The sequence below is a fragment of the Pelodiscus sinensis genome, chromosome 20 (assembly GCF_052426305.1).
Source record: "Pelodiscus sinensis isolate ZL-2025 chromosome 20, ASM5242630v1, whole genome shotgun sequence".
NCBI classification, from domain to species: domain Eukaryota; kingdom Metazoa; phylum Chordata; order Testudines; family Trionychidae; genus Pelodiscus; species Pelodiscus sinensis.
In genome coordinates this window covers 29103868-29122675 of record NC_143071.1, presented here as the reverse complement: position 1 = coordinate 29122675, position 18808 = coordinate 29103868, and the positions used below count along the sequence as shown (strand labels likewise).

Sequence of the window (18808 nt, the reverse complement as noted above, 5' to 3'; positions counted from 1 at the left end):
AGGTGATCTCAAGGCAGAAGACTGTATCCCGTGCCAGCCAGGGAGCAGGCAGCCCTGCACTGTCCAGCAGGGAGGAGGGTGCTGGCTGCGCGGGGCCCCTCCCTCTGTTGGGGGGCGTGTGAAGTGCCCCGCTGCCTGAGCCGGTCTCCCAGGGAACTGGCTGCCGGTGCCGCTTGGGATCTGCCTCAGCAGGGGATCAAGTCAGTGCAAAGTGATGGACAAGGCACCGCAAGGCGTCCGTGCAGAGATAGCGACCCCACGGGGCTGCATCAGCAGACATTTACGAAGGGATCCAGGACATTTCTCCGCTCTGGCAGTTCTGTGCCGCCTTGCTGGGGAGCGTTGCCCTTTGCACTCAGCCTGGGGCTGGGTGAGCCTTAGCCCCTGGGGTGCGCCAGCGTGAGACCAGGCACGGTTACACTGCACGCCAGCCCTCGCTCTGGTGGAATTTCACCAGCATCCTCACAGAGCAACAGTGCCACCAAGCGGGCCAGCGAGGCCCATGGTCTAGTTTGGGGGCCTGGCTCCCCCTTGGCCTCCCAACTTTCTATCAGTTTAACGGCACTGAGGGAGGGATTTCTGGCTGGCTCTGTTATGCAGTTGAGCCCCGGCCTGCAGGAAGAGCCGGCCACGTTCAAGGACATCTCTGCCTGTAGCTGCCTCTGTGCGAGGGCCGTGCCAGGACAGCCAAAGCGCGGCGGAGATCTGTGTGCAGACAAGCCCTCACGGCTCACCCCTGGGACAAGCACATTAGACGCTAAGGAGGCTTTTTACCTCCCCTTAAACTAAGGCCAGTCAACAGTCCGACGCCCCTTTGCTTTAATGACATCTCTGTTCAGCACCTCGTCCCCCTTCGGTCCCCGCGCTGCTCCTTGTTCCTGGGCCCGACACAGCTGGAAGGAGACCCCTCACTTTTCTCTATGAAGGAGATGGAGAGCAGAGGCCTGGGTCGAATGACTCACCACGGTGAGCCTGGGCAAAGCTGGGCTTTGAAGCTAGGTCTGCCAGGTCCTACTCCATCAGGGTAATCCCCAGGCTACCTTCCCCACCTCTTTTGCACCTTCTAACTGCTCTCTGGGCCTGCCTGCTCCCCCGTCCCTTGGCACTGTCAGTGCACTGAAACTGAAACAAAAGACAGGAGCGTGCAGCACTGTAAAGACTAACAAGATGGTTTATTAGATGATGAGCTTTCGTGGGCCAGACCCACTTCCTCAGATCAAATAGTGGAAGAAAATTGGCATGACCGGCTGGGAGGGGGGCGGGGCTGGCCAGGAGGAAGGGGGGCGGTAGGTGGGGCTGGCAAGGGGGAGGTCACAGGCTGTGGGGCTGGCTGGGAGTCACTCCCCCCCCCCCCCACTCGGCTTCTGCAGGCAGCCAGAGGCTCCCAGCTGGGAGGTGGGGCCGCGATTGGCGCTGGGAGCCTCTGGTCTCCCCCCTACCCATTTTTTTCCCCCCTTCAACAGAATTTTTTCCCCGGTGTTGTTGTTTTTTGGGGGTGGAGGGAGGGGAGAGGATGGCTAAAAATTTTTTTGCTTCGGGGAGCAAAAACCTAGAGCCGGCCCTGCCCTTTTCTGAACCCTTTTCCAGTGTCAAGATCTCTTGTGAGAAGAGGCGAGCACACCTGTGCGCAGCACTCAAGGTGTGGGCATCCCATGGGTTTATACAGCGGCAGGAAGCTGTCGTCTGTCTTACTCTCTTTCCCTTTCTTAAGCAAGGCCGGCTGGAGGGGGTGGGCAGAGGCGGTCCCAGTCTCTACTGCCCGCGTGTCCTGGCTACAACGTTGGTTTGTAGACATTGGGTTGTGTGTGCATGTGTCTGTATACACAGTAGTATGACCACGTGTGCGGTTGTGTGTGTGTGTTAGTTTGGGCGTGATCCTTGTAGACGGTTGGTTCGTTTTACCATTCACTGAGCCCTGTGTTCTCATTGGCTGTGGTTATTCCATGGGTAATCAATGTGTGCTAGCAGACGCGTCGGGGGAGGTAGAAGCAGGATAGGACTATCTGATCAGATAGTTTAGAAATGTGCCTGTCTGTCTGTCTGTCTGTTTGCTGAAGAACTCCTCCTCGACCCTTTACGTCTGTCCTCGGCCTTGCACCAGGCCTTACGTCTCAGGCCCTCTTTCTAGTACAACCGCCACTCTCAGCACTTGCTTACGAAGCCTCCAGCGACTCGTGAGTGTGTTTGTGGTCACTAGCCTCGTGCTTCGTGTGTCCAGAGAGCCTCCCCATCTCGAAATCTCACTAACGGCGACTGTTTAACACCTCGACACAGCTCACTGTGACCTGACAGAGACCGTTCATTCAACTGACATAGCAGCTAGATGTGAGTGGGGGGGGGGTGTATTTCCATGTGCCTGTGCGCGTGGTCTTCCTGGGCGCCAGTGTTCATGGCTATGTGGGGGAGGGGCGGAGGGCGGGGGTGTATCTATGGTGTCTCATTCACTTTTCTTTATGGCTGGTGATTCTTCCAGCTGGAATCACAGGACATTAATAATGTCCCTCTCTGGGACTCCTGCCTGCCCCAGCCAGGCCCTGCACTAAACCCCCACTGGCTGATGATGAACTGACGAGAGTCCCTGGGAGGTTGTCGCAAAGCTGTGCCCCAAATCCGCAAGTGCCCGGTGCGCCCCAGCAGGGGGCTTGGCACTGGGGTTGTGTGTACAGCACCCAGCACAATGGGCAGGGGCAGATGTAGGGCAGGGCGAGCGGGGCGGCCATGTCACAGGGGGGGCCCCGCGAAATTGTGCTGCCCAGGGCCCCGCAAAATCCTCATCTGCCCCTGACAACGGGCCCTACTGTCGCTCGGCCCCTCTGCCCCCCACCCTATAATAAAAGCAATAACGCTCTCTGCCCACAAGATGGCAGCCCGGCTCCAGCGGAGGAAGCCGTGTGAAGACGCAGCCCCAGGGAGCTCTCCCTGGCCGGGTGCCGGGTGCGATGTTGAGCCATCCTCCTCCGCCACAGGGCAGCTGCTCCCGACTGGCCTGCCCCCAGGCTGGCCGCAGAGGGAGACGGATCTCCAGGCCGGGGGGCTGACTCCCACTTTAGGGACTTCCCAACTTCGGGACATTTTGCCTGACACCAAACCCTTCCCCCCAAATTCCATGGGCCCTTTGGCCAGTTGCAGCCCTGGGGCACTGAGCTCCACTCCCCTCGTGCCCCTGGGCACACCCAAGAGCCAGGGCTGCGGGCGGGCAGAGCCCAGGCCAGAAACCCTCCCTCGGGATCCCTGCGTCCACCCCGGCCTTGTGGCACTCCAGAAGCAATGGCCCGTGTGTGACGGCGCGTTGGGGGTTTCCCGTCTCCTGCACCCCCGAAATGGCACGAACAGACTCACCCAGCCAGTAGAACAGGGGGAGTTTACTGCTTCTCTAGGATACAGCCCAGCACAGATGTCATCTGGTTACAGGAACTGGGGCTAAGAGGCCTCAGTGCCCCCCCTTGAGATGGGGGGTGGCTGAACCCTACAATCCCAGCCCCCTCCCTAGCTCCTTCTCCCCTGCTTCCCAGACAGAAACTAACTCTCTTCCAGCTCTGCCTTCCAGCCAGGGGCGAGGCCGGGTTCCCCTCACACTGACCGGGGGTTGGAGTCAGCATGACGTCGGTGAGAGGGGAATCAGGGCCCGAGCTCGGGGGGCCGATGCCTGGATCTCAGCAAGGCGGGACCCTTCCGCTCCCCCAACCGCCAGGAGAGGCAGCTGTGAAGGGCTCGGTTTGGCTGGGGCAGGGAGCCCAACCCAGGCCATCGCGCCAGTGCAGCCAAGCCGGACATGCGGTGACGCACACAGGGAGCAGAGCCCCCAGCTGCTGTGGGGAGAGCCCGAGAGGCAGGGGGGAAAGGACCCTGGGGAGCTCAGCGCTCTGGGGGAGCCCTGCCTGGGGGCTGAGGGACCATGGCGTCCCTGGACGGGCGACAGCAGCAGAGATCGGACCTGTGACCTCTGTGCCTCGCCTCTGCTGCCTGAGCTGAACCCCAGCTCTGTCCGGTGGGGCGGTAACGGGCTTGCTAGCCCCTGCGCTGCCCCAGCCCCGATGGAGGGACAGAGCCGCCCGGCACGAGGCGGATACAGGAATAACCACAGGCCGGCTCCATGCTCCGGCTCAGACCAGCTCTGCCCAGCATCCCCAGCCTCGCCCTGAGCCGGCCAGGCCTGGGCTGGAGCCAGGCGCCAGGGCACAGGGACAATCAGCAAACCCTGGCCAAAGGGACAGACCTGGGCTGGGGCATGAAGAGCCTGGGCCGCCTTTGTGACTCCCAGGTGCCAGCGGGACCCCGCAGAGGCTGGGGCAGCTCTGCAGTCGTGTTCCAGGGCCTGGTCTGCGACTCCCCATTGCAGCCAATGGAGCCGCACGTGGCCCAGGCCCTAGGTCAGTACAGTCCGCCTGGGATGCCTCGGTCAGCTGCTCACTGTGGTTCTTGCTCCCCAGACTGGGAGCGCCTCGGGGCAGGGACTGTCTCTCACCACAGCCTGCGCAGCGCCTGGCACAGTGGGGCCCCAATCCCAGTCGGGCCTTTGGACGCTACCACCACACTAGTGATCACACACCCCCTTAGCAGTGAGGAGTCAGTATTCACAGCCCCGCCCCACCTGAGCCAGGCCGCCTGCTTCTGCTCTGGGCCTCCGGTCTTGGTGAGAATGTCCGCCAGTCACCAGAACTCCAGGTGCTCTGTGCGAGATCCTGGGGGAGACAGGAGGAGCAGAGCACAACCACCAGCAGGAACGGTCCTCGGGCCTGCTGAATCCAGGGGAGCTTGGTATCAACACCAGGGAGGCCACGATTCCACCCTGAAATTCCGCCTCCCTTCTGCGTAAACTCCCTGCAGATCCACTTCCATGGGGTGCCCTGGTGCCTTGTGCCGGGGAAGCAATAGGGACGGAGGTCTGACTGTAGGTTCAATAAGAACTCAGGGACAGCCCATGGACGTGAAAGGGGTGAGTTCCACACAGACCAAAGGAAATGCTTTCTTGCCCATTAGCCTGTGGAACTCACTGCCACAGGAGGCCACTGAGATCCAGGACTTAGGATTCTTTTAGGGAGTGGACCTTTGGCTGGGGAACAGGAATAGTAATGTCGCATGGGGAAGGAGATCAAACTAGTGCACACGGCATCCCAGTGCAGGCTATGGCTGGACACACGTTGCTAATGGTGCCAACCTGACAACCACACACGGACGAGTGAGCGAGGACAACCAAAACAAGGATTCTGGAGCCACAGGGCAGATCCTGATCACACTGCCTACAATGCAGATCTGGATTCACTCCACTTAAATGAAGGGCGTCTCTCTGGATTCACACTGAGCTGTCTTGTTCCTGGCTCTGGGTCCATGAAGGAAACAGGCAGAGCAGCTGAGTCACCCCCGGCCCTGGGGCAGTGCAGGCGTAAGAATGAACTGCTGGTGGCTCCTGTTGTGTCTAATCCATGGTGCGTGCCAGTCCCAGCGCTCCAGACCCTTTGCGGACGTTAGCTGCAGCTCCTCCCTGTGCGGGGCAGGGGTAGAAGTGTCCCCGTTCCAGAGATGGGAACCGGAGGCTCAGTCTTGCTGAAGATCTCGGACACCAAGTCAGCCCCTGAGCCCAGGAGTTCTGCTGTCCTGGCATTGCACCAAACCATCAGGGGCTGCACCGGAGCCCAGCCCATGCTCCTGGGCACTGGAGGCAGGGAAGGGAAGAGTTAAACCATTGGCTCATAGCTGGTGAGCTCATCCGCGCTGAAGTCTGCTCCCTCGGTTATTAGCGGGGGAGGGGGAGAGTAGTCGGAGCTGGGAGACTGTGACGCCCACTTAGTGCAAACGTGTCCATGTGCCAGGCGGGGGAGACGGCCTGAGCTGCTGGCCACGTAAGTAGGAATCTCTCACTACAGGGACTAAGGAGCACCGTGCATAAGAGGGGGCTGCGGGCTGGGTTTGTGGGGGACTGAATGGGAGAGGGTGCTGGCTGGGATTGCGGGGGACTGTGGATGGAAGGGGGTGCGGGCTGGGTTTGTGGGGGACTGTGGATGGAAGGGTGGTGCAGTCTGGGATTGCAGGGGGGTCTGTAGATGGGAGGGGGTGCGGGCTGGGTTTGTGGGGGTCTGTAGATGGGAGGGGGTGCGTGTTAGAACTAAGGATCAGAGTCCAGGACTGGGGAGCCGACAAGTTTCTTGTCACTGGAGAGCAGAGTAAAGCACCGAAAAGGGACTTTCAAGTGACCCCAGTCCGATGCTTGCGGGGCAGGTGACACTGGGTGAGTCGCTGGAACCCTCTAACTGACTCTAGTGGATGCCAAACCTGCTGTCCCAGGATCCAGCGGCAGGGCCAGGCCCCGCTGTCAGTTCCACCCGCCGCGTCTCGATAGAGTCCGGCCCCTTCTTCCACCGAACAGCCCCCGGGGCCCCTCGGACGGGATGGTTCTCGTTTCTGCATCTGCAGCCAGAGGCGTGGAGTCTGGCTAGCCTGCCCAGGGCCAGCGTCCCACGCCCACCCCATCCCACGGACCTCGTCCGCACAGGAAGTAGCAGGGGGTGGGGACGGTTGTGCTGAACTGGTTTGGAAGGGCTCCACTCTGCGGGCCTTGGCCAGGCCAAGGGCCCCTCACTCAGCGAGAGCTTTGCCCGGGGCTGGGCTGCAGGATCATGCCCTAAAGGAGGTGTCCTGGCACCTGCTCTGGGGGCACGGCTGAGGGCCGCTGTTGGGTTACCCGCAGAGACAGTTCATGTCGCCGGTTCCCTTGTCTCCGACTCACATGCCCACGTGCCGGGACCGTCTGGGATGAGTTCGCCTTTTACAGCCTCCCTTCCCTCCACAATCAGTTGCACTTGTCGGCCCTTCACACAGATGCTTCGTTCCTGGTCAGGCTCGGCATGGTCAGTCCCTCCATGAACAGCCACCTCCCGGCGGTACCTGCTGACTGGGCTGGGACGGGGGGGTCCTCTGGACCTTTCATTCCCCAGCGTGGGGTCACGTCACCTCTGGCACCAAGAGAAGAGGGACTGGCCAGATCCAGTCCCGGCCCCTGGCGCTGCGATTCTGTGCTGAGGGGACAGACCGGCACAGCCACGTGACAGCTCCTAAAGCTGGGAGGGGGGGGGCAGACAGGGCCGTCCCTACCAGAGGCCAAGTGCTAGAGTATTAGTGACCTGACCTCCGCATTAGCTACCACTCACAAGCTCGCTCCCTGGTTCCTCGCAAGGGGACGTTTTCGGAGGTCGGGCCCTGCTTCCGATCTCACTCGCGCCTGCCCGGAATGACTCTCCAGGCTCCGAATCCAGCCTGGGCACTTGCAAGTCTGGTTTCCAGGTCTCCCCACCCAACCGCACGCGAGAGGTGCCCGTTTATGCTGCCACGGAGATGAGGCCACTCGTCCTGCGTGTGTCGAATGCGGACTGGCTATTCCAAAGCTGACTGCTCCGGAACACAAACCCCTCCCGGGCCCACGACCGGGCTGTGCTACAAAGCCAGGGCCCGGCCCTGCAGAGCTCCACTTTGCGGGTGTGACTGGCCCCCTGACGGCACTGCGGCGACTGACATGCCTACGCTGGCCAGGGGCACTGGACTGGGCGGGCTGGCATGTGCGCCAGGTTTCCAGCTCGCACTGTGGGTTGCTGTCATCTCCCTGCTCTGTGCCTCAGTTTGCCTGTGCTGTAAATGGGGACAATGACACTTTCCCTGAGGACACAGTTTGGGTCCCTGTATCGCAAGGGCAGGATCTCCTGTCCCTCTGGTGTAAGCAGAGGAGCCCAGGGGGAAACATAGGAGACCACTGGGCCTTCCCATGCGCTGCTCCTTCCTGCCTGCTCTCAGAGTGCAGCACGCACCGGCCCAGGGCCAGGTCAGCTCTGCTGGCTGCTCTCAGGTGGGCCTGGGACCTGCTCTTAGCCTTGCCCTAGGAACATGGGAGCAGGTGGGTGCTGGCCCCCTTGGAGAGCTGGCCATTTCGCAGAGATGCTGCAATAGGAGCTGGGTTCTTGTGAGCCCCAGAGCCCAGGCTGTGCCGGCCCCATGCACTGGGCACAGAGCGGGGGGTTCCCATGGACCTGCTCGATGCCCAGCCAGCTGGCACATCTGCAGCAGCGCTGTTCCCACAGCAGCTATACCCTCCTCTCTCAGTTGTAGCCCGGGAGTGTTGCTCTGCTCTGGCTCTGGAGGGGCCACGGGCCCTAGCTAATCAGTAAGCGCCCGTCCCCCAACAACATGACCCTGCAAGTGAAGTTCAGCCCCCGCTGCACTAACTCCCTCTGTTTTCCTCTTCTGTTCCTCTCCAGCGCCATGGAAACCCACCCCAAGAGCCTGGACAGGAGCGAAAAGTCCCCTGAATCCAAGGATTTGCTCACTAGCCACACGGCCAGCACGCTGTGCATCAGCTCCAGGAGCGAGTCCGTCTGGACCAGCGCGCCCAGGAGCAAGTGGGAGATCTACCACAAGCCCATTGTGGTGGTGTCCGTCGGAGGCGCCATCTTCCTCTTCGGGGTGGTGGTCACCAGCCTGTCCTGCTTCCTAGAGACCAACAAGATGGTTTACAAAATGTGCGGCCCAGCTTTCCTCTCCCTGGGGCTGATGCTCCTGGTGTGCGGCTTCGTCTGGATCCCGGTCATCCGGAAGAAGCAGCGGCAGAGACAGAAGTCGCGCTTCTTCCAGAGCATCAAGTCGTTCTTCTTTAACCGCTGAAGGCCGCAGCGCTCGCCGGCGGCATGCAACGCCTCTTGGGCCTGGCTGGATTTGCCATGAGATTGCTAGCGCCCAATCCTGCTCTCGGACATGCCTCCTGGTTCCCCTGCTCGGACTTCTCCTCTCCCCGTCTTCACCCCCAGACTGGTCCTCACTGGGCAAGCGACCGTCACTCTCTGTGCGAGGAGAGCAGAACCCTGCTGCTGAGGCGAACAGGTGGGGCCTGGGATGGGCTAGGTGTCCTTGGCTGCCCTTGATGACCTTTTTAGATCCCTTCCACACACACGCTGCTCTGATGCTAACAATGGGATTTCGCTAGAACGTGTGAACCCTTCCTCAGGCAGGCGACTCTCACTCCCAGGAGCAGTCGCATGGATTCGAACACTCGTGTGAGTAAGAGTCGCGGGACGGGTCTGACAGAGCAGAACCCGAAAGGATTTCAGCCGTGTTAACCGAGGAAACAGGCAATGTTAGCCAGGGACGGGACCGTTTTCCATAGCCGCACGGCTACAACCATCTGTCTGGCTAAGCAGGCTACATACAACACTTCAGATCTAGAAGATCCAGAGTGCCAGGACATGTCCATTGGATCTGAAGGAGACAGTACTGCAAGGGCAAACCAAATCATTTCTTTCTAGCCACCCATGCATTGGACCTCAGAGGACACATCCAGAACGATAAACATGCATGATCCACAGCTGGGAATGGCAGGACTCAGATGGGGACGTGCATGAGGTACGTCTCTTAAGGAAATGAGCGTTGGTGTGCGACGCTACTCTAAAGGGCATTGCGAAATGCTGCTTACATACCACATTCTGATGGAGGCCTCGGGTGCTATTTATTTCTACCTAAGTAGCCAAGTCGAAGAGCAACTGAGCATCAGAAATAGCATTTCTCTGTTCAGTTTTAGAGTTGGTCTCTAAGAAATTCAATCTGTATGTTTAGCTCCTTTCGGAGCGCTTGTCTGTCAACATGGATTCCAGCTCAGCAGAAATCTCAGACATTCCACACAGGCTGATCAAGAACAACTGTCCAAGAGACGCTTTGTTTCACTCAAGCTCACAAAGCTCCCATCATCAATAAGTATTATGTACCCCGAGGAAATTTACCGACACAAAGTGGGAACCGTTTTGGAATATTTTTATTTAATACAGTAGTTGTCATTTTTTTCAATGAGGCCTGGTTAGTTTAAAAAAGCATGTAAATACAATGTCCCAACTCCAAGTCAAACTGTGCAATTGGTCTTTGGATTGGATTCTACGGACGAGCTATTTACAAAGACACGTAGTTTGTATTTGGCACCTAATAAATGTCTTGATTTTCAAAGCTACAGAGCTCCTGTTGCCTCTACTGAAGTCAAAGGGAGCTTAGAAGACTTAGCAGCCCCAATGGATTGTATCTCTGGTTAGCCTCATAAACATAGCATGGAGTAATCTCATATCTGCATGCAGACCCTCCTTTTCCCAGGTAAGGACACGTCCGCACACCGACACCTCTGGCTTTGGTCAGGTTTCATTGTAACAGTCCTGGATGTTTGTCATCCTGTGGAACTCCTTGCCAGAGGATGTTGTGAAGACCAGGACTTTAATAGGGTTAAAAAACAAGCTAGAGAAATTCACAGAGGAGAGATCCATCAATAGCTACCAGGCAGGGCAGGTAGGAATGGTGCCCCTTGTCTCTGTTTGTCAGAGGCTGGGAATGGGTGATGGAGGGGATCATTTGATGATTTCCTGCTCTGTTCACTCCCTCTGGGGCACCTGGCAGTGGCCACAGTTGGAAGGCAGGACACTGGGCGAGATGGGCCTTTGATCTGACCCAGTCTGGCCGTTCTTATGTGGGTTAATGCCCAGCAGAGACCAAATGGCAGCAAAACATGGGAAAGGCAGAGTCTAGCTCTGCCCTCGAGAGCGGGGGAGGGAACCATTTTTGGTCGGGGGTCGCTGACCCACAGAAACATCATTTGGGGGCCACACACAAGTGAGAAACAAAAACAAATCCCTCACTGACGCGGCCCTAGAGACGGAGACAGACACTCCCCATATCTCCCTCCCACACCAGACCCTAGGGGAGGCCCTGGCTAGTAGATTTTGTGTGCTCCAGCCCCACGGAAGGATGCCAGGGGGCTGGAGTGCTAACATGGGCTCCCCAATGCTGGGGAGGAGCCCAGGGCCTCTGGGGCTGGATCCAGGCAAGCTGGGGGCTGCATCTGGCTCCCACCCCTTAGGTTCCCCACCCCTGCTCCAGAGCCAAATGCAGCCATTCAGCTCAGAGAGCAAGTCAAGTTCCTTAGGAGAGAGAGGAAGGAATGTCTGTTGTGGTTTGCAGAACTCTGGAAATCTTCACACAGCTTTAGCCATTCTGTTTCAAACTTCAATCGCCTGATCGGAATAGTCTCTGCCGGCCTTCAAATCAATGGGGTGGTCCCTCAGCTGCTGCGTCCTGTCATAATCCCCTGGAGGGCCAAGCCACTAGGGCTTCACAGACTAGGGCTTCTTCTCTGCTACACACTTTCTTGTTCAGCCTTGGGCAAGATACTCAGCCCCACTGTGCCTCAGTTCCCCTCCTGCCCACCCTCCCCAGGGGCTTGGGAGGATAAATGTGATGATGATTGTGACCTGCTTGTGAGATCGGCTGGTGAAAAGCATCATACGAGAACCAGGCAAGCAATGGCATGATGAGAATTCACCCCAGTCCAGGGGGCTACTGCTTGGAACGCCGATTCACTCGTTCCCCGCTGATGAAACGGAGGGATCTGAAGAAGAGCATCCGCCGGAAGTCGCATTAGGCTCAGTGCAGCCCTGTCACAGCGCATGGGATCCTGCCGGCACGGAGACAGCTTGCCCTGGGGCCAGAGGGCAAGGCACTGATGTGTTTCTTGTACTAACAGCATCAGTAGCTCTGCTCCGCCCTGGTAACAGCAGTTCTCTAATTACTCTGTGGAACAGACAAGTTCACTGAGCTTGCTATTAACCTGAGCTGGCGGGAACGTCTCTTTCACAGCCCTCTACCACCCTGGTGCTGCTAGATCTAAGCTAGCCAGGCCTGCTTCCAAAGCAATTCCACCAAAACCAGATGCCACAGCACAGAGGTTCCTTCCATGGACACCCAGTGCCGGGGCTCGCCCTTAGCTGCAAAGGGAAGGAGTCCTGAAATTTGCCCTCCGGCAGCAGTTGCAGTGTGGGGCCAGGGTTCTGGGTAGGGTTGCCAGGTGGTTTCAACAAAAATACCAGACACACTTGACATGACATCACAATCGACATTCCATCTTATTCAGAAAATACCGGACATTTCTGTTTTCTCATTTCTATTGTCTCCATTTGTTTCCCGGACAGAAAGCTCAAATACTGGACTGTCCGGTTCAAAACCGGGCACCTGGCAACCTAGTTCTGGGGCTTGGAGTTAATAGATCCCAGGGACGGGAGAACGCTGCTCCGGTTGGAGCCTGAGGGGTCATGTTAATAGGAAGGTGGGTGGCAGGTGGGTGGGAGGGGACAGCTTTCAGCATACGCAGCACTGGCTCCGGGGAACGGTCCTGGGGAATGGGTCCAGTATTCCACGAGCAGATCCCAAAGGAGTCAGCTGGCCTGACATGGTTAACAGTCAGGGGATCGGTATAGCGGCTCCTTGCCCATCCGTTTCAGCTCCGTGCCAAAGGAGAGCCTCTGCCCGGCTAACGCCCCATGCACGCCCAACGGCCTGGCTCCGTGCCCACAAGCTGCTCCCCCAGGCTCTCTGCTGACATTCACGGGTGCATCTGTGTCCATTTACACCAGGGGAGGAGCTGGCCCAGGGCCTCTGGCTCTGGCAGGGAATCTCTAATTTTGACTGACACAAATGCAGCTCCTCCTGCCGCCCGCCCGGGAAGGTTCAGGTGGGGGAGGTACCCAGCAAAGGACCATAGTGCTGTGCGTGCCAGGCACCCACCCCACCCTTACCACAGGCAGCGGGCTCCAGACACTGGCATCCAACGTGTCTTCCGACGTGGTGGGATTGTCCTCACCCTTCCCCCGGGATGTGACAAGCCGAGAGCGGCTTCCTCTTGAATCGTCTCCCGTTCGCTGATTTTACTCCTGCACCTGCTAACATCATGTTGGGGGGTGGCAGGACTCTGGCCAGCTGGTGCCTCATTTCTGAATACACTGAATAAACTATTGGCTCAAACTCTCCTCCTTGTTTGTGTGTAACTATGCCTGGAGGGACCCAGCGGGGGGGGTGGGGGGGGGAGGGCGGTTGCCACTCCCAGCCCTGTCCGAAGAGAGGGAATTCCAGTCCCATGCTCACAGGGTCACGAGCAGTCCTGCCTTCAGAAATCCAGGCCAGGCTGTCCAGGTGGGCAAGGGCTACTCGTGCTTGTATTTAATTTTGTATATGTATTTATATTGTGTTTTTTAAAATTGTGCACGCCGCATGGAATATTGTAAATAGAGAGGTGGGGTAAAAATATTGTAAATAAATAAATAGTCATGTGAGCAAGAACCACACCTGGGACCTCAGGGCTGCTGTGAAACAAGTTCTTCTTCACACAGCGTGTAGTCAACCTGTGGAACTCCTTGCCAGAGGAGGCTGTGAAGGCTAGGACTATAACAGAATTTAAAGAGAAGCTAGATAATTTCATGGAGGTTAGGTCCATAAAAGGCTATTAGCCAGGGGATAAAATGGTGTCCTTGGCCTCTGTTTGTCAGAGGCTGGAGAGGGATGGCAGGAGACAAATCGCTTGATCATTGTCTTCGGTCCACCCTCTCTGGGGCACCTGGTGCTGGCCACTGTCGGCAGACAGGATACTGGGCTAGATGGACCTTTGGTCTGACCCAGTACGGCCGTTCTTATGTTCTAAGTGATGCCACCCCTCTGCCCAGGTGCGTTATATAAAGGTGCTAATCATATTCTCTGGATCGTTCCCCTCCACTCCCTAGGCATCCCCCTTTGCTTTTTCACCTGCAGCTTCCCACTGAGCAGGTATCTGGATTAACAAATTGACTACGAGCACAGGGCTCAATTAACAGTTTCTGCTCAATGTGCAGCTATGGTCCAGGAGACATTAGGGTGCCCAGGGAACGGAATGGAACACAACAGAGAGCAGAGCAATGCCTGGATTGCAAAGTGGCCCCCCGTAGCTGCATGCTGGGAGCAGCACAGGACACCCCATCTCAAAAGGGTCATTGCAGAACTGGAGCGTGATCAGAGAATGGGGTTGAGAACGGTCAAGAGCCGAGACTAACTCTCCTGTGAGGACAGACTGAAAAGACGGGGGTTGGTATTTCAAGAGGAGAGAGATAACAGGGCAGGGGATATACCAGGACTGGAGTCTGGCTCAGGAATATCCCTGCTCCCTGTTGTAACACAAGAACAAGGGGAGAGGCAATGAAATTAAAAGTGAGAAAAGAAAACATGTAACCGGACTGGAACTCAGTCATTGAAGGGAGTAGCAGTGAAGAATTTAGCAAGATTGAAAAAGCGATTAAAGAAGAATAGGGATCAAGAATATTAGACTTAATGACAGCAAAAATCCTAAAAGAGATTTAAAACGTTTATTAAAGCTAACGTTAAAAAGTTACATGCTACACAGGATACAGTTTACTTCTGATACAGTGCTGAGAGTGTCCACAAATACAAACCTCAGAGAGGGAACTATATTAGTCTGTATCTGACAACATCTGACAAAGTGGTTTGTTAGTCTTTAAGGACTCCACATTGTTTTCACAAATACAACGTTTCTTTTAAAAATCATAAGGTGCATGTAGTACATAATCAGAAATAACTCCCATTTAAATGACTGAATTTAACAATAGAGTTTTAGCTAATAGCATCCAAGTATTCAGGTACATGCCTCATGAAAAGCTGGGTAGAGATTTGGTTGCAGAAAGCAGACATGTCAATGTGTGAAACCTCGCCCTCAGTAATTGAGAACATAGGGTAAGTTGCCTGTGAGAAATACAGTCCCTCAGGAAAGTATCTGAGTTACTTTCCTGACTATACCTCCTATCGGCGCTCCAGCTCACCCTTCCTGGTATTGCTGATGGCCAGTGATGTGCCCTAGGGTAAATGTCACTTGGCCACCTGATGGCATCCCACACCGTGAGTTGCCACATCAGCTGAGCGTAACGTTTACCTCTTCCACATCCTCAACACTCACTCATTACTGGGCTCCATGGCTGTGTCTAGACTGCATGTCTTTTCCGTAAAAGGGATGCAAATTAGACACATCGCAATTGCAAATGAAGCAGGGATTTAACCCCCACCCCCCGCTTCATTTGCATAAACATGGCTGCCGCTTTTTTCCAGCTCAGAGCTTTGCCGGAAAAAAGCGCCAGTCTAGACGCGGATCTTTCAGAAAATAAAGCCTTTTTCGAAAGATCCCTTATTCCTTATTTTAAGAGGAATAAGGGATCTTTCGGAAAAGGCTTTATTTTCCGAAAGAACCCCATCTAGACTGGCGCTTTTTTCCGGCAAAGCTCCGAGCCGGAAAAAAGCGGCAGCCATGTTTATGCAAATGAAGCGGGGGGATTTAAATCCCTGCTTCATTTGCAATTGCGATGTGTCTAATTTGCATCCCTTTACGGAAAAGGGATGCAGTCTAGACACAGCCCATGTGTCCAGGGTGCCAAAGAGCAATATGTGAGCTTGAACCTCGCCACTCTAGCCCTCAAGGTGTTGGCCAGTGAGCTGTATCTCTTCAGCTTTTGAGATCAAGCATTGTGCAAGGCGGAAGCCCTGTCCTCAAAGGGCACAGAGATATCATAGAATATAGATTAGGGGGGTTGGAAGAGACCTCAGTAGGTCATCCAGTCCAACCCCCTCCTTGCTCACAGTAGGACCAACCCTAACCAAATGAATTTCCACCATGATGATCTTCTTATGGACCATGTTGGTGATGACAATGTCTGCTCACAGTTGGCCACGCATTCTAGAGATGGTGGAACTTGCAGTAACCTTCCTCATGAGTGGCAGATTGCTCTGGCTAGCTGATCTGGGATGGCGGCGTGTCTCAGCTGCCAGGCTCTGGGGTGGGTCTTTCACCTTGTGCTTCAGGACTTAAGCCCATTTCTAATGATCAGAGAGAGGATGACCTCGAATGGAGAGGTCAGATAAGCTCTCATCTGCTACTTCAGGGCTCTTGCATCTTCCTCTGAAGTATCCTCTTGGATATCCAGCTAAATAGACCTTGGGTCGGAGACAATTTGGCAATTCTTATGCGCCTATGTTCCCCATGCACCTGCATTCCAAAGCGGCTCTACTCACTATCATGATGGGTTTCACGCTGTCCATCAAATGCCAGAATAAAGACAAGCAAATCCTTTCCAGAACGGTTTGGTCGGCGACTATGCGCTGTTTTGAGAAGGTATCAGGTTACACGCCAAATGTGATTATCTCCAATTCTTGCTAAAACAAGGTTAGATGCTATTTGCCTCCTTCCCTTGTGCTATAAAAAGAGAAGGGAATTGGTTACAAAACTCATTACCGCTGCATGTCTGCAGTTCAAAGAGGAGTGGTTTCTCCAGCACATGAAAGGCTGTGGCCCAGCCAAACCTGCTCAGCATGACTGGCCCCAGTTTAAACCATGTCTGTCTGTTATTGCAAATCTTCTGACTCATGCTCTCTTTTACCCTGCATAGTAAAGTCAGCGCGCAGGCAGGCAGCCTTTATGCATGTGCGCTCTGGCCGCAGGGCTGAGTCCCCTGTTGCCCACCTGACCCAGAGGCAAGCACAAAAGCAGGTGCCACCTCCATTTCGGCTCGAGTGTCCTCCCTTGCTATGAATTGGATTTTGTTCATTTCACCATAAAGCGAGCCAAAGGCATCCCGGAGGTAATGTTACCGAATCTGACACCCTAGTTAGCCACTCCCACAGGGACCCACGTTGTGTTGACCCACATCCCCTGGGGATGCTGGAGTCTCCAGATACGACTGCACCGCAGACAGAGGGGGAGGAGAGGAAGACCCAGATGTGGACTCCATGCCTAAGGCACCCCTACCACAGGGAACTCATCAGAGGCAAATACCTCTCAGTCTAACAGGCAATCCTGAAAAGGGGACCAGTTTCACCCTTGTGTGAGAGCTGGAATCACTAATCCAGTGTCAAAGTCCAGGGATCCAAGTTATTTTTCAGAGATTCCAAGACCTGAAGGGACCATTCTGATCATCTAGGGCATGGGCTCCCAAACTGGGGGGCAGGCCCCCCTGGGGAGGGCGTGAAGAAATTCCAGGGGGGGCACGAGGCGACCCAGCCTCCCCCCCCCCATCAAGTTTTGCTGCCCTGTTCAGTTCCTTTTGTTCCTTTTTTTTTGCTCAACAAGTTTTGCTGCTATTTGTGGGGGAGAGGGGAGTGAGGGTTTTTCAAAAATCAAAAAGGGGGGCGTGATGCCAAAAAGTTTGGGAACCACTGATCTAGGGTGACCTGCTGGATAGTACAGGCCAGAGAATTTCCCAAAAAGATCTTTTTAAAAAAAACAATCTTGATTTAAGAATTGTCCATGATAGAGAATCTTCCACGACTCCTCATAAATTGCTCCAATGATTAATTTGTCTCACTATAAAAATGTTTCACTGGCTGAATTTTGCTGGTATGGCTGCCCCACACTAGGAGCACTTTGCTTGGGTAAATGCTGCTCCAATACACCTGCTAGTCTATACGGTGCTACAGGACTCCTTGTCGTGTTTACTCGGGTAGTAAGTATTCTGCTATTCAGATACCAATAAAGTGCTTCTAGGGTAGACACGGGCCCAACATTAACAGCAACAGACTTTGCAGCCCAAGAAAATGCAGCTGCTGTGAGAGCCGCAACCAAAGGCTGTGAGAGCCCATGGCACGCCAGCAGTCACCACGATGTCCAGTGCTGTCTCTCAAGATGGGCAGGCCCCGGCCAGCTCTGGGAAATTCCCCTCTCTCAGAAGCCAGGTGTTGCAGCAATGCAGGCAATCTTGATTTTCCTGATGGATCTCACCGACTCTGCGGGAATATCGTGTTTCAGCGGAAGCCAGCACAGAAGGGGAAATTGTTTACTGGGTCAGGTGGGCTGAGAACATTTACAGCACTTCTGCAGATCTGAGCTCCTGCAAGCCATACCCAGCAGAAGAATCATCTGGGAGCAGTCTGGTATCCGGGTGGAACGTGGTGCATGGGGGAACCGCTAAAGGTTCAGAGGCTCAGCATGCCTAATGAGCTGAAAGTCCAGATGCTTCTCAGATGCTTATCTGTTTTCCAACCTCTTTCATCTGGGGGCTGGGCGGGTAATGTCACAGGAACAGGCTTCCCCTTGAGATTTCCGGTATAGCCTGGTTTTTGTCTGATCTAAAATACCAGCCCTTTGCATCCTGAATGAAACTAAGACATGCACGATAAAACATCCCAGCCCCTCTCAGCACATAGGAACGAGGGATGCGGGGGGTCCTGCAGCACCCCCCACATTTTACCCAGGGTGCTTGCTGCTATCCCCATGCAGTCTGTGTCCCCAACTACCATCCTATCCCCAGGGCACTGCTCCCGGCATCATCTCCAGCTGTGGACCCTGCCTCAGCCCCTTTCCTCTGTCCAGGTCTGTCCCTCCCAGGAAAACAACCCTGTTCCAGGCCCCACCTCAGGGGCAGGTGGGTGGACAGGCAAAGAGGCTGGTTTTCAGCACCCCTACTATTAACAATCCCTAGCACCCTGGTTTCAAGGGGCACTGTACCCAGTTTCCAAAGGTAAGTCTGAAGTCCTTCCAGTTGTTGGTTTTGCCCTGAGCCCCCAAGCACTTGCTGTTTACTATTTTTTGTACTTAAACAGGAAATGTTCTGTCCCTGTTCCTGAGTGACAGACCCACACACAGAGGGGAAACCCAGGCTCCTGGGGGCAGGGATCATCTGTCTGTTTTATATTTGTCCAGCGTCCAGCACAATGGGAGCCCGGGCCATGGTTAGAGCTCCTGGCTCTTCTGCAATACAAATAAACACACAAGGCCCAGCTCCTGCCAGTGTTGATGCACCAGAGACTCTCTTCCCATTGGCTGCAGTGAGCTCAACTTCGGAGAAACCGGGAATCAGACCATGCACCAAGGGCTGGCAAATTCCCTGTCAACACCTTGAAATCCAGAAACACATTTTCTCCTCTCGTCTCAGCTCTAGTGCTCTAACCTGGTGTCTCTTCTCCCCACAATCTCAGGTGAAATATCAGCAGTGATTGGCAC

At 55.4% G+C, this 18808-nt stretch overlaps 1 protein-coding gene across 1 annotated transcript; it reads left to right on the top strand.

The window, feature by feature from the left end:
• The first annotated feature begins 5418 nt into the window (after positions 1-5418).
• On the top strand, positions 5419-12806 carry PIRT (phosphoinositide interacting regulator of transient receptor potential channels). Its single transcript, XM_006112583.5, has 2 exons — positions 5419-5840; positions 8244-12806. Exon 2 carries the CDS (start codon positions 8248-8250, stop codon positions 8644-8646), a length of 399 nt encoding a protein of 132 aa, XP_006112645.1. The 5' UTR covers positions 5419-5840; positions 8244-8247; the 3' UTR covers positions 8647-12806.
• Positions 12807-18808: the final 6002 nt, after the last annotated feature.